General features: G+C 39.3%; 1 protein-coding gene across 1 annotated transcript; it reads left to right on the top strand.

Moving 5' to 3' along the window:
• The first annotated feature begins 3,051 nt into the window (after positions 1-3,051).
• On the top strand, positions 3,052-21,465 carry LOC139734084 (C-type lectin BfL-2-like). The gene is made up of 3 exons (XM_071644900.1): positions 3,052-3,093; positions 15,700-15,751; positions 21,053-21,465. Exons 1-3 carry the CDS (start codon positions 3,052-3,054, stop codon positions 21,463-21,465), a joined length of 507 nt encoding a protein of 168 aa, XP_071501001.1.
• The last annotated feature ends 1,577 nt before the right edge of the window (positions 21,466-23,042 follow it).

The raw sequence follows: 23,042 nt of genomic DNA, 5'->3' as shown, positions 1-23,042 counted from the left end.
TGTAAAAAATATTACATTGTAATGATTTTTGCTGCTCAAGAAGCCTAAAATGGGTTATAACAATGATATGGACTGTCTACTTTTGGGGGATACGACATTAATTGTCCTCACTAGAATTGTATTGCCCTCGTCTTCGACTCGTCTTCGGGCAATACAATTCTAGTTCAGGCAATAAATGTCGTATCCCCCTCAAGGCCAGTCCATATGTGACCCTGCACCTCAAAACAAACAAAAAGTCGCCAGACATGAATTTTTAGTTAAGACCATATTCTGAAAGAGCAGACTTTAAGCTTTAAAATGATGTATAACTCAAATCAAATGGACTCTCCTAACCTATCTAAATAATGGAAAGAAAGCACAAACTCAGGAAAAGTGTGAACCGAGAAAGAGGCTCTGAAGTACAGTGTCTATTCAAGCGCTTAATCTTTACCAAACCGTGCTGGCTGTGCGATGAATGGGACAAAAAACAGGAAGTAAACCACCAGAGTAACAACAATAAAGAGATTATCAGATTAAACTGAAATTAAGCATGCCTTATTAACTCATTCTGTCCATAATTAATGCCAACTTTCAAAGCAGTAGCACAATCCTTTCAAAAGTTATTAGAGTTGAAAGTGAAGAGTGTGGAGAAGGTTTTTATGCCTCCGCCACGAAGTGGTGCCGGAGGCATTATGTTTTCGGGTTGTCCTTCCGTCCGTCCGTCCGTCCGTCCTTCCGTCCGTCTGTCCGTCCTTCCGTCCGTCCGTAATGAATTTTGTGGACAAGGTAACTATCAAAACCTTTTGAGGTATCCTAAGGAAATTTAGCATGTATGTGTATTAGGGGGTGAAGTTGTGCCTATCAACTTTTGGGTGCACATGCTCAAGGTTAAAGGTCAAAAGGTCAAGGTCAAATACATAAAACTTCACTATTTCCATCATATCTGTGCAATGCCTGAAGATGTTTTCTTGAAACTTAGTGTGTACATGTATTACCCAATTAAGATTATCTGGTGAAAGTTTTGGTCATGAGGTCAAAGGTCAAAGGTCAAAAGGTCAAGGTCAAATACATAAAATTTCACTATTTCCACCATATCTATGCAATGCCTGAAGATATTTTCTTGAAACTTAATGTATACATGCATTACCCAATTGGGATTCTCTGGTGAAAGTTTGGGTCATGAGGTCAAAGGTCAAAGGTCAAAAGGTCAAGTAAAGATATTAAAACTTCACTTTTTTCTCCGTAACCTGGAAATTGTTCAAGGTATCTTCATATGGAACATAGTATATGTACTGACTGGCAGTGATTATCTAGAGGATTTAGGGATCATGGGGTCAAAGGTCAGGGGTCAAAGGTCAAGGGCAACGCTTCCAAATTTTACTATTTCCCTCATGTTTACGCAATGCCAGCAGGATTGTTATTTTTCTACACTAGGTGTATGCATGTTTAACCTAATAGAGATTCTCTGGAAAGTTTTTTTTTTCTTCTTTTGTTTTTGCCTCAAAGGTAAAAAGGTCTAAGATCAAGTGAAAGTGCTGAACTGATTTTTTTCCTCCATATCTCGGAAGTGGCTAAAGTTATCTTGAAACGTACTACATATTTATGCATCTTCTGCCTTACAGTGATTATCTTATGAATTTTAGGGTCAAAGGCCAGATGAAAATGGTAACAATTTACTATTCAATACAGAAATCGCACCTTTTCTCCATACCTTGAAAATTACTCAATACATAAACATATGAATGGGTCAAAGTCAAGTTAAAGTCTGTAAATCCCAAATACATGCTCTCATATATAGGTCAAGGAAGGTGAGCATTCAACACATTTGTGACAAACTTGTCATTTTAACATTTTGCCAATTTTGTGAAAATGTAATCACACATTGTCCACATGTACTATTTAGACCTATTAGGAGAATCATGCATTATGGCGGAGGCATAACAGTCGTCATAGCGACATTTCTAGTTCAGAAATGAAAACGGGATTCTAAAGACACACCTGATTACACTATTCTACCAAAAATGTTCGAGATGAACTGCTAAAAAACACACTTTCCTGCCCGTTTTATGATACCAAATTTTAGCATAATGTAAAAGAAGAACCGCTCTTGCAGAAAATATGAAAAAGTCAAGTTCGGCTAAGTTGACCCATTTCACTTATTTTCAGTCCTCATGCAAAATCAGTGTGTGCGACTTTATGTTCGTTTTGAGGTGCACAGTCACATATATATCAATATTCGTCAGCTAACAATTTTGTATCATTGCGCTCTGTAATTCTCAGCCTATAAATACCCTGCAGCTCGGGATTCAAAGAGTTGGAAAGCTGGCCCGAGATATTTCCCAGAATACCCGTAATGAATTACTGTGTACAGCACACTCATAGGCAGAATCTCGACTGGAGTCGACCGTGACCGAAGAGCGTTCGCTGACCAGTGCTATTCGTGATTTTGTATGCACCCCGTGTGGGCAGCGAATGAATTGGTTCACCAATGAATGCCCGCGCTACGCGTGTCTCTAATGAAGGTCATCAAATTGTCTAGATACGGAGGATTGCCACTTTAATTTCCTATATCGGCCCGATATTTCACATAAAAGGAATACCAAAGTGATCATCGAAATACTCTCCCGTGTGCTTTCATTATTCATTGCCTTAATGCCTAAATTTCTACAGGGCAGCACTGCCCCATGAAGTGGAATTATGGTTGCAGTGCATGGAACGCTTTCTCGCATTAAAACTCGGAATGAGAATGTGTGATGAGGCGATCAACTGAGAGAACAACGTGATGTCAACACGACGGCTGAAACAGAGGTGATGAATATCTATGCAAATAATATGATAATCATGTCCCATGAATGATTCATGAGTTCCTCTATGAAAGCTAGATAACATCAGAGTTTATGATTGGCTGTGGTAGGACACCGAAAGTTACACCGCCTCATTTTTTTTTTTTTCTATCCAGTGATGTTCAATTGCTTCATGAATATAGGAATACATGTACCAACCCAACTTTCGTATATCCAGTACCTGCACGGAGTAGGCATCAGTCATACAAATTGGCCCTCTCGTGGAAAGATGGGATTTCTACACCTGGGAGAGAAGCATGGGGAAAATACGGTAAGTTTTGTTATAGAGAACTGTGTTCAACTACATTCGGCATTTACTAGTTTATTTTAGTATGGTGACGGCGTGTAAAAACAAAGAAATAAAGATCTGAAAAAATCTTGGTACAGCACTATCCGCTATGTCATGCCATGTTGACAGAGTTTGGCTGTTTGCTAATCACTGGACAACCTCAAACACAACCACTTATAACAAGGAAAAGGTGATATTTCGTCAAATGACAGAAATGAACCTGATAGGGTGCTGGTTGACGTATTGTAAGAGGATTCGAAAACATCCTTGACGACGGAGTTCCAATGGACTCCTTTTGTAGGTAGAAAAGTAACATATCATTGAGACACTTTTGACATTTGATGTTCAAGTGGTCGTTTCTTTTTTATTTCTTGGTGTGTTCACAATCAAAGAGAAAAAGACATTGCTCGGGAGCATTCCTTATATATATATATATATATATATATATATATATATTTTTTTTTTTTTTTTTTTTTTTTTTTTGCTATGCATAGAAGGAATGCTGTCATAGTTACGTGCGTCAAGGGGTGCTTTTAGGCTACGGTCACAACTCAGACCGGCGACCGACCAATTTGCAGCCTGCTCGGTCGCTGCTGAAATTTTGGCACCACTCAGCAGTTTTTGGAGATGTTGAGCAGGCTGTAAAAACCCTAGCGATGACCGAGCAGTGCCCTGTCGATTTCCCGTCGGTCACCGACCGATTTTCAGTAAAATTTTGGCAAAATATGGGGATCTGCAACGCGCAGAGTCCGAGCAGTCACCGAGCGATGCCCCATCGGCAACTGGACGATCTCCCACCGGCCACCGGCCGATTTTTACGAAAGCGCTCAGCGACAGACGAGTGATCGATAGGTCATCTACCGGTGACCCGTACGCGTACCGGCGGCCACCCGCCGGTCTCTGCCGGAAATTTCTCACGAGCCACTTGTGTTTATCAATGTACCTATGTGATTTCAGATGTGTTAATTAATTATTTTTGATAAAACTCGAAGCAAAAGATCGAAGAATTACATTATCAACTAACAAACCTTAGCTATGTGATACCTCAGATAACTAGAAATTATGAAATAAAACAAATTTGAGGAACATCCAAGATGGAACAAAGATTAGAATAGATTAGAATTTTCCAAAATATCCTGTTTGCTTCTGTATTTCACAGTATTTTTCTATTCCTATTTAATTTCATATCTTAATTTTCCATCTCTTGTCATTTATTTCTTCTTCAATCAATAGGCTTTTGATGAATGATAAGGTAACCAAACCATATTTAACTACGTCAACATATCGACACTAACTCTTAGCTTTCATCTCTTTTGCCCCAAAGTGGTTGCCTCTGACTTCCATGTCTCTCATGTTTGTTGCCAAGATGTTGAGATGCTGAGATGTTGGTGGGGTTTCCTTGCCTCTTATCCCTCCCCCTCCTTCTTCCACATTGCGCTAGATTATCTTCTCCATCTATAGGCCCTGGTTTCCTTCAGTGCTTCTGTCATTTTTATCTTAACATTTTTAGTCCCTAGATCACTCGACGGCGACCGCTCGATCTATTCTCTTGGTTTTCTTCTGTGCTGTTGTCATTTTTGTCTCTATTATTTTTGTTCCCTAAATCGCTCGGCAGCGACCGCTCGATTAGGTCAGTGCCTGGGCGGTTCCCGCCTCGGACACTGAGCGTATTTTGGGCAGCGAGTGAAAACTGGTCGGTCGCCGCTGAAATTTTAACTCCGCGTTAACCCTATTAAGCCCAAGCTATTTTGACCCCTCGCAGGCCCAAGGGGGGGGGGGGGGGGCACATTGTGCCCCCTATATAACTTTTTTATTATTTGATGTATCATCGTCATATTTGGCACGTGGGTAGAGTAACTCATACTCTACATGATCGTACATTTGAATTTTCACAAGGTCACCCATGGAGGGCGCTATTTACCAAAATATAAAGAAATACATAGGAAATATGCTAAAAACATGATTTTTCTGTATAATTTCTTTATCCCCATTACATATGTCTTATTATAGACCAATCATTTTCATATTTGCCACAAATGATAAGCAAGTGGAATTTTATTATTTGTTATGGTTGAAATTTCTCAAGGTCACCACATGGGGGCGCTATTCATATCAACATAATGATACATTATGAGACCTGAGATGAAATGTTTGGGATGGGTACATATATAGTTATGACATTTCATATTTGCATAATACTGGAATTTTGAGATTGGAAATTGATAATATGATCAAGTAATGATATTAGAGGCATAACTAGGGTGAAGGAATCAAAATAACTCAAAATATAAGGGCAATTTTTAGAAAATATTATTGTTTTCAATTATCTCTATTATATCTATTGTTTTATGCCTTTGTCACATAAAAACAAAGGAAATAATAAGAAAAACTTTCCAGGACCATAACTACTTCGAATTTTGCTCCTTCAACAAATTTCAGCCAAGAAACACCTATTTCATAAACTGTAATGCTGTTAAATGAAATGGAAACACAAAAAAGATGCAAAATCTGACTGACATGGTTGTCAGTTTATGGTTGCCATGGCAACCAGCAACATCAAATATAGCAAAATTATATATCAAAATGTTTGCAATAAGATTTTAGGAAAAGTCACCAAATTTGGTTGAAATCGAATTAAGGGCGAAGGAGTGGCGAACGAAAATCTGGTAGGGGGGCACAATGTGCCCCCCCCCCCCCCCCCTTGGGCTTTATAGGGTTAAAACTTCAGCGGCGACCGACCGATGCCCTAAAAATCAGTGGCGCCTGGTCGGTTACTGGTTGGTCACCGGTCGTTGTCCGACCAGTTTTGGCTAAAAACTCGCCGACCGGTCGCCGAGCAGGCTGATTTTGTGACCGTAGCCTTAGACGATAATCGTATGTCGAGCAAACTTATGCTTTCTCAACAACAACAACAACAACAAAGCAACAACAAATTTCTGAGAATTCTACGAGATAGAGAGAAATCGACAAAGTCAAACATTATGAGGCACGTAAAGTATACATCTGATTGCACATTTTGATCTGTCATTGTACTATCTCGATATGTGTCGCTGATAGAGTAGAACTCAACAGCTGCTTGGTGGGAAAAGGGTATTCCTCAAGAAAATACAACATTTTTCGCTGATGAAAAAAAAAATACAGGTCTGTATGTTTAATAGATCGTGTCTTAATTCCAAGGACCACGAGGACTGCAAACATTACAAATACGTCATTTTCGTTATTTATCTCGGTAAAGAGCCCTGCAACGGATCCACATATAACAATCTGAGTAAGGAAAAGAGAAAACCGCATCCACATGCTTATAAAAATGGTAATAAAGAAGAAACACAAATACACTACTGTTAACCTTTTGAGTACCACATTGATACCTCTCCATAGGTTTGTGTGTGAAATTTATGCCCTTTGACTCCCGGATAGAGAAAGGGGTAAACAATAGATTTAAAGACTTTACTAAAGCGTTAAATGATTGTACACTGGCAATTTAAAGAAAAAGAAATCAAATCTGGGTAAGATAAATTATACATTAGCCTCCCACAGAAACACAAGTACCTACCCAGAAACACACACACATACACACACACACACACACACACACACATACACTCATACACACTCCTACACTCGTGCAAATGCCATCTTAAGTTTATCAATTAAACAAATCATTTTGCAATGCCTTTTAAATGAGTTGACAGAGGTGGCACTTCGAATGAAGTCCCGTACATTTTTCCAAATGTTAGATCCATGACAGTGATTTATTTTCAATGTATTAGATCTGCTTATAACTCATAAAGGTAACGCTGTACAACTCTGTAATACCGGTGTTGTGGAAGGTATATCAGATCATTCAGCAATAATGTGTGAATTGAACCTTCCTAAACGTTGTATAAAAAAAAAAAAAAAAAACATTTGTTGTGACACGGAATTTGAAATCTGTAAACCCACAAGAGTTTGTTGCTGATACTCATGTTAAGTCTCTTTCATCAGCTGAATCTCAAGTTAATAATGTTGATGATGAAGTGAATTTGTATAACACCTTACTCACTGCCACCCTTGATAAGTTGGCACCTGAGAAACGAATCAAGGTCACAATACACCCCAATACGGAATGGTATACCCCAGAAATAGCTCAAGCAAAACTGCTTCGTAGACAGTTAGAAAGGAAGTCAAGGTCCACAAAACTGGAGATTCACAAGCAGATGTATCATGCGCAAAGGCGATGTGTAAATGCCTTGATTAAAGATGCTAAGTTACAATAGCATTCAAAAGTTACGGATTGTGGGAAAGATACAAAGAAGTTGTACAAAGTTGCTAATGCTTTACTCTTTACCGAAAACAGCGATCTCCTTTGCCAGAACACCTCACTCATGGTGATCAAGTTGAGTTAGCCAATTGTTTTAATCAATATTTCATTGATAACATTGTGGCAATCCAACGGAGTTTCCCAACTCGTTGTGAACAGCCAAATGACATTGTATGTGAAGTCAAGTCAGAATTGAATGAGTTTCAGTCTGTCACTGTTAATGAGATAGAAAAGCTTATTAAGAACTCATCTAACAAATCATGTGAACTTGATCCAATCCCAACAGATTTGGTTAAGAAGTGTGGCAGAGTTTTAGCACCCGTTATCACAAGAATCATAAATGCTAGCCTGAGATTAGGTGTAGTTCCACAGGTGTGTAAAAAAGCCGTTATTCATCCAACTTTGAAAAAAGCAGGCTTAGATCAGGAGTGTCTAAAAAATTACCGCCCAATTTCAAATTTACCTTATTTAAGTAAATTGCTTGAAAAGGTTGTTTTCTCACAACTGACAATGTATCTGCAAGATAATGAATTGCTTGATTCATTTCAATCTACGTACAAGCCTTGTCATAGTGTAGAAACACTGTTAGTCAACTTATCAGATATTGTGTTCAGAGAATTAGACAGTGGTAACATCACTGCTCTTATCATGCTTGATATGAGCTCAGCTTTTGACACAGTCGATCATGCTATTCTGATTCAACGACTGAGATATTTGGGCATCAAAGGAACTGTTCTTGATTGGTTTATATCCCACTTATGTGATCGATCTCATTATGTCAGAATTGGTGATTCTACCTCTTGTAAAACTATGACAAAATTTGGTGTACCTCAAGGTTCTGTTGGAGGCCCGCTGCTTTTTTCTCTGTATATGCAACCAATTAGTGAAGTATTTTGCAAGCATTGTATTAGTTATCATTGTTATGCGGATGATATACAACTATATTTGTCTTTTAAACCCACTGTGTCTTCATTGTCATCCGCCATTGCAAAACTCGAAGCATGTTTGCAAGACCTGAAAATCTGGCTTACATCCCATGGCCTTAAACTAAATGATGATAAATCTGTGTTTCTGTTATTGGGATCAAAGCATATGTTAAGCAAAGTTGATTATCAGTCATGTCATGTCAACATCGGTAGCACTTGCATTACTCCGTCGAAAACAGCCCGTAATTTAGGTGTCATATTTGATCAGGAAATGTCATTTCGAAGTCATGTAACTCATATTCAGCGGAATGTTCGATATCAGTTGCGTAATTTAAGTTTCATAAGGAAATATTTGTCTAAATCTGCAGCTGAGATACTTATTCATGCTTTGATTTCTTCTCGGTTGGATTTTTCGAATTCATTGTTGTGTAATCTTTCAAAAAAAGATGTCACAAAACTTCAACGGTTGCAAAATTCTGCCGCCCGATTGTTAACTTTTACTAATAAGTTTGATTCTATGTCACCAGTTCTCCGTTCCTTACATTGGTTACCTGTAGAAAAAAGGATTATTTTCAAGATTCTGTTATTAGTAAATCATTCAGTTCATTCTTTTTCCCCAATATACATAAGTAATTCTGTTCAAAAATACAATCCGACACGAAGGCTACGTTCATCATCAGGGGACCGTTTCATGAAACTTTTTGTCAGTGATTTACACTGACAACTGTTAAAAGCTACTGAAATCCTTGCCTCTGATTGGCTGATAGCAAATTTGTCGGTGAAAACCTCCGACGAACTCGTTGATGAAACGCCCCCCAGATGCATTCTTACTCCAAACACCAAGAGTAAAACATGGGTATGGTGATCGTGCTTTTTCCGTTATGGGACCAAAATTGTGGAATCAGTTACCTCTTCAGTTAAGGAAACTGTCATCGACAGAGTCATTCAAATCCAAACTTAAAACTTATCTGTTCCTTTCATACTGAGGACTGTAATTGCTGTATGTCATTAATATTGGATCAATATTGTTTTTTTAATTGGTAGTATATGTTGTATTCTTTATTTGGTATATATTTGTTTTTGTTTACCATTTTCTTATTTGTTGAAATGTTTGAATATGTATATGCATGTAAATATATGATATCTTTTCATTTTTGAAGCGCCATGAGCACTGAAAAGTGGACCTGTGCGCTATACAAGTAGCCACTGTTATTATTATTAATGTTATTATTATTATTATTATTATATGCAGTTTTAGGCAGAATGTTGTTAAAAGGACAATAAATTGCCTATCGAGTTTTGAAAAGAGGATTGTTAGTAAAGGGCATTGAGTTCAGTCCATTTAAAATTTTCTACAAAAAAAAAAAAAAACCACACACACACAACTGGTACTAGAGTCTTTAAATTACCGGTTACCAGTCTAACCTCTGAAGCATACAGGCACTGACTATAAATTCAGCAAATCTGTTTTGTTACAGTTGACTGCAGCTCTTAATTCCTCGTACAATGTTACAGCAATCGAGAAGGGAAAGAATAATACTCTAATGTAGCATTTTACTTCGTTCATCACTGGAACCTAATACGCCTGGGAGTGTTTCACAAACCTGTTCTTAGGCTAAGAGCGACTTTAAGAACGACTGGAACACGCTCTGATGTGCTGTACTCATCAGAATTTCAATAATTCTGCACAAGAACTAATCACCAGTCGTTCTTAAAGTCGCTCTTAGCCTGAAGAACAGCTTGGTGTAACACCCCAGGTTCCCAATGACATTGATCGAAAGATTAAAATTCTCAAAGTATCTCTTCCTTCTCTGTGCCAAAGCTGGGTGTATTTTTTTTTTTTATTTACCCTTTTCCAACGTAGTAGTGTGCTTGGTCTGCTATGAAACTCGTATGAAGACGTACATAGCAATCAAGGCTGAGCTCACTATGAAATTCATTCCTCATGCCCAATCGATACTCTTAATTGTTCGATGGCACGCGAACTAATCACGCAGAAAGGTTTTAATGCTTTAATGCCTGAATGCTTGATTGCTGATTTAACAATCTGTCCATTCTGTGTCGACTGGCGAAAAGAATCTTGTTTTGGGGGATTGAAGGTTCTCTGAAAATTGGTGGAGGAACGAGAGCTAAGTATTTTGGCCATAGTCTTTTGTATGTATATCATACAAATCCTTTTGAGATATTTCATGCCCGATGTGGTTTACGGCCTTTTCCCCCATTTCAAGTCTTTCAGCTTCCAAGTGCCATCATTATTTTTCCCTCTCTTGCCAAGTACCTAATTTTACTCCATTTACTACATTAAAACTATTCCCACCTGTACGTACCTACATTACATTACTGTCAGTCTAATATTTCTCTCGGCCGTGTGTTCTTTTCGAAAATCTATCCTGTATTAAATGGTAGACCAATAGGGACTACCGTTGTATGCTATTTCGTTCGTACCCTCGGCGTCCCTCTCTCGCCTTGGTTGTTTCCGAGTATATTAAGGTGGGACAGCAGGCGCGACGATCATTTACATTATTACGTTTTCCAAATGTATACTGGCTGCATGCTGTTGTCATAGTAACAGCTATACCTGTGTTCGGAACCATGCGAGCATAATATGATGCTTACTGATCAATAATGCTAATGAGTCTTTCTAAAAGCTTTGGTCTTTTAGGTTTTACTAACTCTCATAATAATCTAATAATGATCTGTTCTGGAAAGCAACAGCTTGGCCTCCCGCCTATAAAAGCAAAAGTGCAAATGAATTAAAACCATGGCTGTTTGTGATCAACCACGCCACGTACTGTGTTGTCGTTTGTCATAGCACGTTAGAGATGAGACACCGACATCTCTCTCTCTCTCTCTTCTATAAACTAACTATCTCTCTGTCTTTATTTCTCTTCATCCAAACATACGTTTGCATATCCTAGGACACGTGATAATCTGAAAAGAGTATGGATATCCTTTTCGAAAAAGAATTGATCACAAAATGCTGGAACATTTGCTTGGTAAAACGAAGAGAAAATTTGATTGTAACGTCAAAAAAACAACAGAGACACATGTACCTGTTTCATTTTGATTTTGATATCCTGCTATTGTATATATTCAGGGAATTTTAGTGCCCTTATTGGTCTTATGAACGAGAGTGTTTAGTGCAGATAGGTTAACGCATAACTAACTGTTCTTTTTTGTGTTTCTTTTGTTTCATATTTTCCTTTCCTTCCTTTTTTTTTGTGGGGACGGGGTGGGGATGGGGGAAGTACACCAACAGCAAGAGTGCGCCAACTGTGTATATCAACATATCTGTTGGACAGGTCATTATTTGAAAGTTCGTGCGGCACGGTGATCCCTATATTATATATTATTTAGTATAATATAATTGTGTATTACAAAAATATGCATCATATAAATAAACTCCAACTCCTTAATCTATTTCCTCCCGCTCTGCAACTGGAATTGTGAAAGTGCACCACCTGGGACAAATTTAGGTTTTTACTAAGGGGGTGGTTAAGTAGCTTGGATCATGACAAGCAAGAAGGCAACCCCCCCAAAAAATACAGAAAAAAATAGTCTTCATACGTTTTTTTTTTCTACCACAGCTCTCTCAAGCTCGGCAGGCAAAAAGGGAAAAAAAGAAAATGCTCCAGCGAGGTTCAACCCCCCAACTCCTCCCCCCCCCCCCCTCAAAACAAACAAAAAAAAAAAACAAAAAAGGAGCGCAGAGGGATCAAAACCACTACATACCCCCCCCCCTGAAGCGCCACTAATGATGCTTATTTCCTTCTTGATTTCGTTGTCTCTGTTAGAATACGTCAGAGATTGTGATCATTATACTGTGAATTTCTTGTGCATACATTTTTGTTCAAAATACACTGTACCTAGCTGGTGCCATTCTTTCACAATATGCTATTCTTGTAACATTATGTATGGTTTTGACAGCTCCATGTATAGGTTTGTGGAATTTATTGTGGTCCTTGAGCATAGAAATCAATATTCTGAAAAACCAAAAACAAATTACACTGATCAGTAATGATGACATAAGAGCCTCACATATTTCAGAAATGTAGCAATGTAATACACATTGTACCATTACAATACCACGTGCTTAACAAGTTCACCTGTGTAGAATTTATGGGTGCTTTCTTCTTCTTCTTTTTTTCCTGCTTCCTTGAGCCCCTACTTATGCATTCTTATAGTGAGGCTGCCATGTCATCATCTTTGTTCATTGTGATTTGTTATACATTTCAAAAACAATCTTTTTCCTCATCCCAATCACTATAAAATCTGAAACTCTGTTCCCAGTATAACCAATTTATAGTTGCTCATAAATATTATGTAAAAATCTGAAAATCAGGTTAAAAGACTGTTACGTACACGCGTATATTTATGCACAATCCACAAACAAAACCATAATGCAAACGCACACTCACCCACAAACAACACGCATTAAAAATGTCAAAACAAAAATATTCACAAGCAACCACACGCGTATTATGAGTTGCATATACTGAGCTATTGGGTAATAAATCGTAGAATATTACTCATTCTATTAAAGGAGATTGTTACATATTGTTCCATTTATGTATTTATGCCAAACTGTTACGTCATCATCTATATCTCCACACCCACTTAAATCCTTACAATCTCAGTCGTTGTTCTCTCAATGTCCTTACTTGGAGTAGGTTATAGTTGCAACATGTGACCTTTCAGTGTTTTATTCTGTATTTTATATAGCAACATTTGATTTGATCTTGTTCGTTTTAATCGGATCCCCCAATTATAGTATGGTCTAAAAATATCTGTACTTATGCTTCCCCTAATCTGATTTTACCACGGGACCTGCGGCTCTATACAAGCTTGCTTTTACGCAGGCCCCATCATATTTTTCGCATTATGATCTCAGTTTAACTCGCATGTATACAGACCTTGTGTATACCAAGACAAACTTTTGAACATTCCGGTGAAGTTCTATTTTGAATTATGTTCTGTATAGATTTCGTATCAATTTACTTTGTATTGTGATATATGTGAGAAATATGAAAATAAATTGAAATGAAATGAAATGAGAAAAATTATGGAACTGCAAGTAAATTAGAACTATAGATTAACAACTTACCAAAAATATTCAATTTAGCAGACATATTTAGGTTATGTCTATGGTGTAAATAAACTGAATGCTGTTGAAAGCTATTGAGAGTACACAGCATAATACTTAAAGGCACATGGTCCCGGTGGTTTAGTCAAATGCGTACGCGGGCGCACGGCGCAAGTTTCCTATAGAGACCTACGCTATCGACTCCTCTTTATAGCGCTTACGCCTTGGCCCATTTCCCCGAGTCCGCAGAAGTCTGATCCACTGTGATCAGTGGTCCAATCACAGTTCGGCTCATGATTCGGCTGAGGGGGGTGGCAGCTTTATAGCAAACTTCTTTTGTAATGTCATACTAAGAAACACATAAGCACGCTTCCTGGCATCACTACAGACTGCGTGACGCGCAGAGAAGACAGCGAAGGCAATGTTACCTAGCAACACCTACGCGCTTTACTCTTGATGACAGCTCAACTTCAGCAATGTTCGTCTCATGCTAACGGTGATCGGCAGTATCAGTGCCGTACATATACGGCACTGATACTGCTCTCTAACCCTAGGGACTATGCGCCTTTAAATCATCAATCAAACTTAACATGCATCCTTGTAGTGGTGTGAATTATGTGGCCAAAGTTCAAAACTGTTGCAAGTTATTGACAGTACTCCACTGTTCTACAAGTATGGTTGGGTGTTCATAATACCGGCCACCTAACGTTTTTCTATCAATAGAAACGTGAAAAATCTCACAATTTGCCTGAAATTTTACTCACGTGTGGAGAAAATACTCCGGATTCACAAGCGCGCACTGAAAATGCGATCTGAGGCACGCGCTCTAGATGGCGGCTTCGAACGCGTGGGGTCTCATTTTTCCCGCACTCAGTTGCCCTGCTCATTTCAACCGACCACCCTGACAATACGTATAAAGGGCACTTAAATGCGTTTTTTCGACAAGCCGCTGTTTTTTTTTTTTGTAGCAGTCATTTCCCCCCCCCCCCCAATAACATTTGAATATATTTTGAATCCTTCGATATTACATTTGAAGGACTGTTTGATGAATTTGAATTGATTTTCATTAGGAAACTTTTCATGGTAATTGAAATAAATTACAGGTAGATGAGTCGGTTTGTTTTTTCACATTCATTTCTCGTTTCTGTATCAACTCGTACGGTCGTAGCGGGCGACAAAATGTTTATGTCATGTGTATGTGTGTAGTAACGTGTGTGCACGATCGTACACAAGCGGCGGTGACAATTTTGCGGTCAAAATCGTCAAATTTATTACGGAAGGATACTCTACATCTAACAACGGGTCAGCATAGGTAGGCCTATAGTTATATGTAGTTACACGATAAACCTTATTCGATTTTGCTAAATTTCGGTAATTTAGGGGGAATACTTAGTTGTTTTCGCCACATTTTACTCGGTAGCGTAGCCCGGTGAAGAATCGAACACCGTTGCGCGTAGTCCCATGCGTACATTTTCTTTCTGTACGCGCAATGCCATTATAGTACGCGGTCGGTCGATATAGACCCGGTCGGTGTGTTGAACACCTACCATACAGCGCTGAAATATGCACTAACATTTTAACCTTTAACCTAGTCAGTGTTAATGTACACCTTAAGATAACGTACCTATGTTTTGTATAAGATGGTCCCAGCTCAAAGCCGTGGCAAAGATATTGAGAGTACACCACAATACTGTGTGTACATGTAATGCTTATCAGGTAAATTTCATCAATCATTTGATTCTTTACCCTATCGGAATTCACCATTACATGAAGAGTTTGTTCGCAAAAACCGATAAGTCCATTTTTGAAGATTTTGAAGTACGGTCTCTGTCATAAAGTACAAAATAACACCTTTTAAATGATATATTGGTAACTACATATAAAGGTACATTGTACATTTTTGAAGTTATGGTCAAAAGAAGTAAATATTTTCTTATTATTCTCTTTATTTTTCTTGACTTTTATTTAATCGCAAATATCTCCATTTGGCAAATATGGACTTTTCGGTTTTTGTGAACAAACTCCTTATATTCAACCTTACCACAAGACTCATACCACAGGTAGACATCATCTCACGATGGTGTGAGTTTGTGGTCATAACTCAAAGCTGTGGAAACTTGCGATCACGTCGCAATACTATGCCAATCAATGCTTACCGCGTAAAGTTCATTGACAATTTGACCTTTAAATTTGTCTTGAAGTCCTGACCTTGCAATGAAGAACTATCAGCAAACATGATGTACCTGAATGACATTCTCTTTTATGTTCGTCTTTTGCAGGCCTTCATCAACCTGTCTGTCCTGCTCATAGTCCACATTGCAGCGTTGCCAGGTAATCAAATAGCAGTTATTCAGTATCATACAACCTCCAAGTAGATCCTTGTCATTTGATTGGAGGATTGTTGGTGACGTGATATTCAATAAGTGCTCCATTCAACGTGCCGTACAATTTTTGTTCCATTTTTACGTGCAACTTGGTTCGATTTTTTTCGTTATATTCCACGGTTCGAGAAATTGTACCGTACTGCATGTACTGTGTGTTCCATAGTGAGAATGCATGCAGCTAGCGCGCAGTAAACGTGTGCGGTACATGCACGTAGTGCTGGTGTAAAGTGTACGTATGAGCGCTAGCTATAACTGCAGCGCAGTCGTAGACGACAAAATCTCGTTTGTTTCTCAACAAGACGTCAGACATGGTGGCTGTTCAAACTAGTTTCGTTTTGCTAAATAACGACGAACTTGGGGAATTGGTTGGTGCCGCGGACTCGACGAACGTACGGACGAGTGGTTAAAGGCGACGTCTCAGAGACGTGAGGTTGCACACCTGCGGGTTCGAACCCCACAAGAGCACGAAAAAAAACAACAACCAACAAACAAACAAATACAGTTTGCTGTGCATCGTCTGGAAGCGTTTGCGGAATGTACTGTCACAGAACGCCTTTTGCTTCCCTACACTACAAGGTTACGGCAATGCTGAACTCGAATTCACGAAGGTGGTACAAATGAAACCATGGCTTCAACCATGGACAAAAAACATGGAGCGCCATGTGTCGCACGGAATATTTCGTTACGAAATTGGTCATTTCGTCGACAAAATGACCGTTTCGTTAACGAAATTATTTCGTGGAAGAAATGTTCATTTAGTTACAAAATGTCATTTCGTTACAAAATAATCATTTCATCAACGAAATGACTGATTTCGTAATGAAATATTCCATGCGACACTTGGCGCTCCATGGTTTTTGTCCATGGTTTAAACCATGGTTTCATTTTATTTCCACCTTCGTGAATTCGTTCCAATGCGTTTCTGTCTTGTTTTTATGGTATTGAGAATGCATGCAGCTAGCGCAGTGTACGTGTGCGGTACATAAAGATCTAGGACCTACTTGGACGTTGTATAAAACAAACAGAGAACGTTTCCATTCGTTCAATGGTACGAATATTTTCATTCGTTGACAGATTTGGATTGTTCCACTGAACTAGTAAACATTCATTATTTGTATAATGTACCCTGTTACCGAATCGAGGCTTCAAGTAGAAATTGCCTTACTTTATTTTGATCGGATCTGAAATCGCAAATTGCTCATTCAGTTTATCAAGTATTCCTTGCAGCTTAGATTATCACTTGATCTTCATTATAGGTATATCAGCAATTCAAAATTTAAGTATACCGACATATCCTAGCTGTCAGTAGGACTAGACCAGGCTAATTCAATGAATATTCAGGAAACAGGATAAAATGTGCCAGTTAGAGCCCTTACATTTCACGCAGTTCCATTTTACCACTATACATCTATTCTATGAATGTTCGTGTGTATATAAATGCATATATATCTAATGTATTGTATATGCATACGCATAATATAATTATATGTAATGTATTATATATACATATTATATATATATATATATATATATATATATTATATATGCGTGTGTGTGTATATATATGTGTATATATGTGTAGAAGCCAAAAAGCTGTCGTAGCGGTGACTTCTTTCGCAAAAAAAAAATATATATGTATATATATGTATATATAATTTATATATATATATGTATATATATGTATATATATATATATATAATTATATATATATATATATATATATATATATATAATTATATATATATATATATATATATATATATAATTATATATATATATATATATATATATATATATATATATAATTATATATATATATATATATATATATATATATATATGTATTTATTTATTCATCTATGCCGGGTTTTCGAATTTCCAAAAGGGCTAACTTTTGGTGGCCACGTGTGACAATAGGGCTCAAACGGGCCGACAGATGGGAAAAAAAAATCAATTTTGAACAATGTTGAACACTGTTTATATACATTAATTATGTCATGATCATGATATCATGGAGTAGCAGCTCCAAGATTATACCTTCAGTAAGCCTATGTATCATTATACTACTTGAATTATGATTAATGAAACACGATTAGTGTCGTCATATTGTCCATATTGTTTGTAGTTTCTAAGTTCTACCCCTTACAAAATCTTTGGTGTCTAACAGGAATTTGTGAATCAAATGGAGATGCGTGTCGAAGTGTACATGACGGGATGAAAGACATGTGTCCGTATGTATTCTCCGAAAAGACTGGCGGATACATAAGGCTGACTCCGAAGTACGTCCAACTGGACCACCCTAATTATGACGTCCTAGTCCCAAAAGAGGCCAGAGGAATGACCAATTATTACTGCGCCCACCCAGGGTACTAGTAGAACTGTTGGTGACTAGATAGATGATTGAGTATACGGTTCTACCAAGGAGGTATGCTAGGCTTAGTACCTCCTTGGTTCTACCTATCTAATTTGCTGCGATAATCGTAGGCAATACATTTTCATAGATAAATGTGTCGACTAAATCCCTGCTTACACAGAGCCTATCAAAATAGAGTTATCGCGGCAATGACCGAGTAGCGTCAGGTTATTTTTTCTCTTTTTTTTTTTACCCTGCTTTTCAAAATGGTCCACGCAAAATGTTACTCGGACGTTGTCACGGTACCATTTGCCAAATTCTGGCCTATAGCATTACCCTGACATTACAATGCAACTGCGGTTAAAATTCCTTTGATACACTCAACCCGTATGCGCAGCATTGCAGACAAAGAAGGACTGACATGCCACGAGCCACTACTGATTTCTAGTTGAGATCAGGGTGATTGAATGTGCACAATGTAGAACATTAGGCGGCGCTGTCCGGTAGGCGTGGTAGTCGCATCAGTGCACACACCCCCTTTGTGGAAACCTACCCCGGTATATAGCTTTCCGTGTATGTCTGTTTAAACGGTACCCCTCATTCTCTCGTACGATTTTGTGTGTTTAGGTGCGTGTGTGTGTGTGTGTGTGTGTGTGCGTGTGTTTGTTGTTGTTGTATGAGAAATGGTGTTCTCCAGACGTTGTCGCGGCATTGACCCCGTTTACAGTGCGGGGCTGGGCCGAGCCGTGGCCGAGCCGCCGAGCCCAGCCTCAATTGCGAGGCCGGGCCCCGCAATTTTGTCCGTTTACACTGCTGGGCTCGGTCGCGGTTTTGATTGAAATCTTTCAATACATATTGTCGTAGTGGCGCTCTGCTTGTAAACAAACGCAATTTGGTATTGTCTAGTTTTCAGACCCTTGCCGAATGAATTCCGTGCCGACGAGGTCGCCGTTCGGGCAAAGGCCTTTGCCGAAGGAAAAAATCTTTTGCAGGACAAACCCACCTTAAACTATACTATAGTTTTCGACGTTTAGGGGGTTAATATCCTGAATAGCGAAAGATACAGGCAGAGGGTTTGGAAGCCAGACTAAAACTGGCCTCGCATTTGGCCCAGTTTGCGTTTACACTAAGAAAAGGCCGGGCTCGGCTGCGGCCGAGACCACCTCCAGAGCGAGGTCAAATGCGAGGCCAATTTTGGCCTCGCATTTGGCCTTTGCGCGTTTACACTGAAGTGAAGGTAGACTCGGCCGCGGCCGAGCCTCGCACTGTAAACGGGGTCTAGGGCACGGCATAAGGTTTGTTCAAACAGGACTTTGTGAGGGATATTCCCCATCACCTGTGTGGAATATTTGCATATCGCTATCGTACTTTTATAGATTATCATAATAGGAAAAAAAATTCGAAACACAAACACTCAACATTGGCCTGCACCGTTCTGATAGTCGCAAAGTCGACGTCGTTTTCATAAAATTGTGTAACTGGCATTTGTTATTTAACGTTCAACAAGAGATAATTTCAAAGTAGTTTATTACGCATTTTGGAAAATTTCATTCTTCTTCATATCGCAGTCCTCGGGAGAGAAATGTCATGAAATTCCTAGTCTTCATAATAACATTCGTTGTGGATGTAAAAACGATCAATTAGAAATGTACTTGGGACTTGATACAACCTATAGCAAAAACAATGAATGTAATATATGCTTTTATCACAACTTGGTCTACGATGAATAAGCATACATCTTTTCCTCTTTTAAATGCAGCTTGCCTGCCAAATCCTTGTGGTAATGGAGGAAACTGTTCAGAGACATTGGTCGACTTCGAATGCCATTGCAGCAGGAATTTTACCGGAAAGACATGCTTTATTCGTACGTGTTTCAGCGATTGGTATTATACTGTATGCCCCCCCCCCCCCCCCCCCCGCCCTTTACAGGCGGATTTCTGCTTTGATAACTTTTAATATGATTAAACTGTCTGAATGCGATTTCAGAGTCTAAGAATTCAACATCCTACCTATATCTTGCTGAAAACCCCATTAATTTGGTTAAGTGGTCACAGAGAAATGTGGATCGTTGTAAAGCAAGTCGTGCGTCTATTCCTTCCACGTTCAGCGCGTGGATGCTATTGGAACTGCGTATGTGTGAACACAGTGGACAGAACTTAGGCATTAATTATACTCTACAAAGATCCTCATTTTCCTTTGACCATTGAAACAAACCGGATGGGGTTTTCTGTAAGATGGGGGAAATAACTTATAGTTTGAAATCTTTACATTGCATTAGAATGGATTAGTTATTTTTAAAGTCATTGTTGTGGAGGGTCCCATTGTAACTGATTTTTTTTTTTTTTTTTTTTTTTGTGGCGGTGGGAGGGCATACGATATATATTGTTTTTCGTGGCTTACAATCATAAGGCAAACACCTTGTCAAATTCCCATTTCCTGAATTGAGGTGTTTACATTATCTTAAAGAGAGAATGTACTTTACGGCCGAGAGTCCGAATGTACTACTTGAGGACTAGATTTATGGAGATGTGGGATATTAGAGATATGGATGGTCACAATTTAGAGAAGTGCTACGTAGTTTGTTTTGCATTAGGCCTATAATAATACACTTTTTGTCGATATCTATGTGCAACATGACAACGCGGCCTCTCGTTTGGTACCGATTTTTTTTTTTAACAACTCCTTCAAATAATGCCCCGAATTCTACAAGATAGTTAAGATTAAATCCGTGAAACCTTTTAAAGGAAGGACATTATTGTGTGTATCCTGCCTGATTATGGATTTTGGGAACTACGCTAAACTAAGTACTTATAGAGGCAGTATTCCATTAGCTGTATTTTCTGGCACCAATTTCATCTTCTTTCCACTTTTTTGTTTTAATATTGTCCCAACAGCCCTGTGTCCAGAGGGATGGTCTGCTCGTGACTTTGAGACTGAGTCGTGTTATCTTCACCAATCCAACGCTCTGACATGGACCGCTGCGAGGGACTCTTGCGTTCAACTTGGTGGATACCTAGCAGCCATTCAGACTCCCGAAGAGATGACGTCAGTGAGGGAATACGTGACGTCAAAGTACGGAACTTTCGTTGGTCCATGGGTATGGACAGGCTTGAATGACCGCGACAGCGAGAGAACCTTTACCTGGATCGACTTTGGCGGCGCTCTTCCCCTGTCCAGCAGTTTGTGGAATCCCGGCGAGCCAAGCAATGGCAATAATAACGAGCACTGCGTAGCAGCAAACGGACAGAAATTAAACGATGCCCCTTGTAGCACTTCCTATCCATACCTCTGCGAGCTCCATCTCTGAACCAAAAGAATGTCGTTATCTACTGTGCTGGCGATACCTCGCAGCTGAATCACCCATTACGGAGACCGTGCTCTTATCTATGTAGCACCAACCATCTGGAACAGGCTGCCTGGAAGCATCAGGGACACACATAACCTCAAAACTCTCCTACCACGCCTAAGTTTCATCTGTTTATTAAGGAGTATATTTAGGACATTCTAGTTATTATCTGTATAAAGGACTTTTTATCGAGTGTCTCGATTTATTTAGCTGACTTATTCATCTGAATCATGTTGTAGACTGATTATAATGTATCAATTATTGTAGAGCCTTAAGTGACATATTGTCAGAAAGTGCGCATTAGAAAATATTTGTTATCATTATTAATGTCTCTATCGTCCCAACATATCTCTTGGAGATCAATATCATGTCAAGTTCCACCCTGGAACCTTAGACTTCTAGTACTTTTCTGAGGATTCGCGCCGTCTCAGGCAGTGCTGCTTTTTGGAGCGTTTGCACTTGATCGGGCACGCCTACATCGTCCAAGTGCCGCAGAGACTCCAACCCAAAGCACCTTCTGATCTGGAGATTCTCCCGCCTGAAACCCCTAGCAAACGGGAGACTCTTCAACTTGATGTGTGCGAAGCACGAAGGTCCTAGAGTTCTAGATGCTCTCTTGTGCTATCTAAGGCTTATTTTTTTCAACACACGATAGAAATAAGTAAGAAATCCTTTCCAACGGGAGACAAAGAGCCAGGGCGGGAGAAATTAAATCTCAAACGGGAGAACTGGAGATTTTGCAAAAATGGGTTTTCGGCGGGAGATCTCCCGTCGAAAACGGGAGAGTTGGAGTCTCTGGTGCCGTCGCAGCTGCTTTGGCGTTGTTCCGAGTGCTGCAATGACAATAGGGATCACCTTCGTTTTCATATTCCACAGGCGGCGAAGATCTCTGGCAAGGTCCTGGTACTTTTCTATCTTTTCCTTCGCCTTCTTGTCTACTTTGCTGTCTCCCGGTACCGCGACAGCGACGATCGGGCACATCTGTCGAACCCTTTCTACGACGATGATATCCGGACGCCTATGCTAGATGATATTGTCAGTTTGAACATCGATATCCCACAGGATTTTAACGTGGTCGTTTTCAGAAACTTTCTGTGGTTCGTGCGTATACCGTTATTATGCTCTCACATGGTATTTTATGTTTTTTGCAAAGCTCCCAGTGAACGACTTGTGCCAGTTTATCATGTCGTCTTTTGTACTCTTTTTGGATGGAAGGCCGTTGCGGACGTGATTCGTTTTGGGCATACGTATGGAAACGGGCATACGTATGCAACTGCCTTAAAGGCCGTGTCACACCTTTCCGGGCAAGTCTTGCGTGCGACTTGCAAAGAACAATTTTGACTACCCCGAGGTCCCCGTAGATGATTCGCACATGACAGTACCTTGCATGTATCTCAACCGCAGTCGCCCGGAGGTGCGCCCGCATTTTTTTTTTTTTTTTTAACCCGCAACCGTGTTTAGGCCCTGTCACACCTTTCCGGGTAAGCTACTCGGGCCTGTCACGTGTAGGGATTTTCTAGCATACCGGACATTCCTGA

This window comes from Diadema antillarum, unplaced genomic scaffold, assembly GCF_040938485.1.
Source record: "Diadema antillarum isolate AM-2024a unplaced genomic scaffold, OU_Dant_1.0 scf00000025, whole genome shotgun sequence".
NCBI classification, from domain to species: domain Eukaryota; kingdom Metazoa; phylum Echinodermata; class Echinoidea; order Diadematoida; family Diadematidae; genus Diadema; species Diadema antillarum.
The sequence above is the reverse complement of the archived record's forward strand: the minus strand, read 5'-3'. Positions and strand labels throughout refer to the sequence as shown.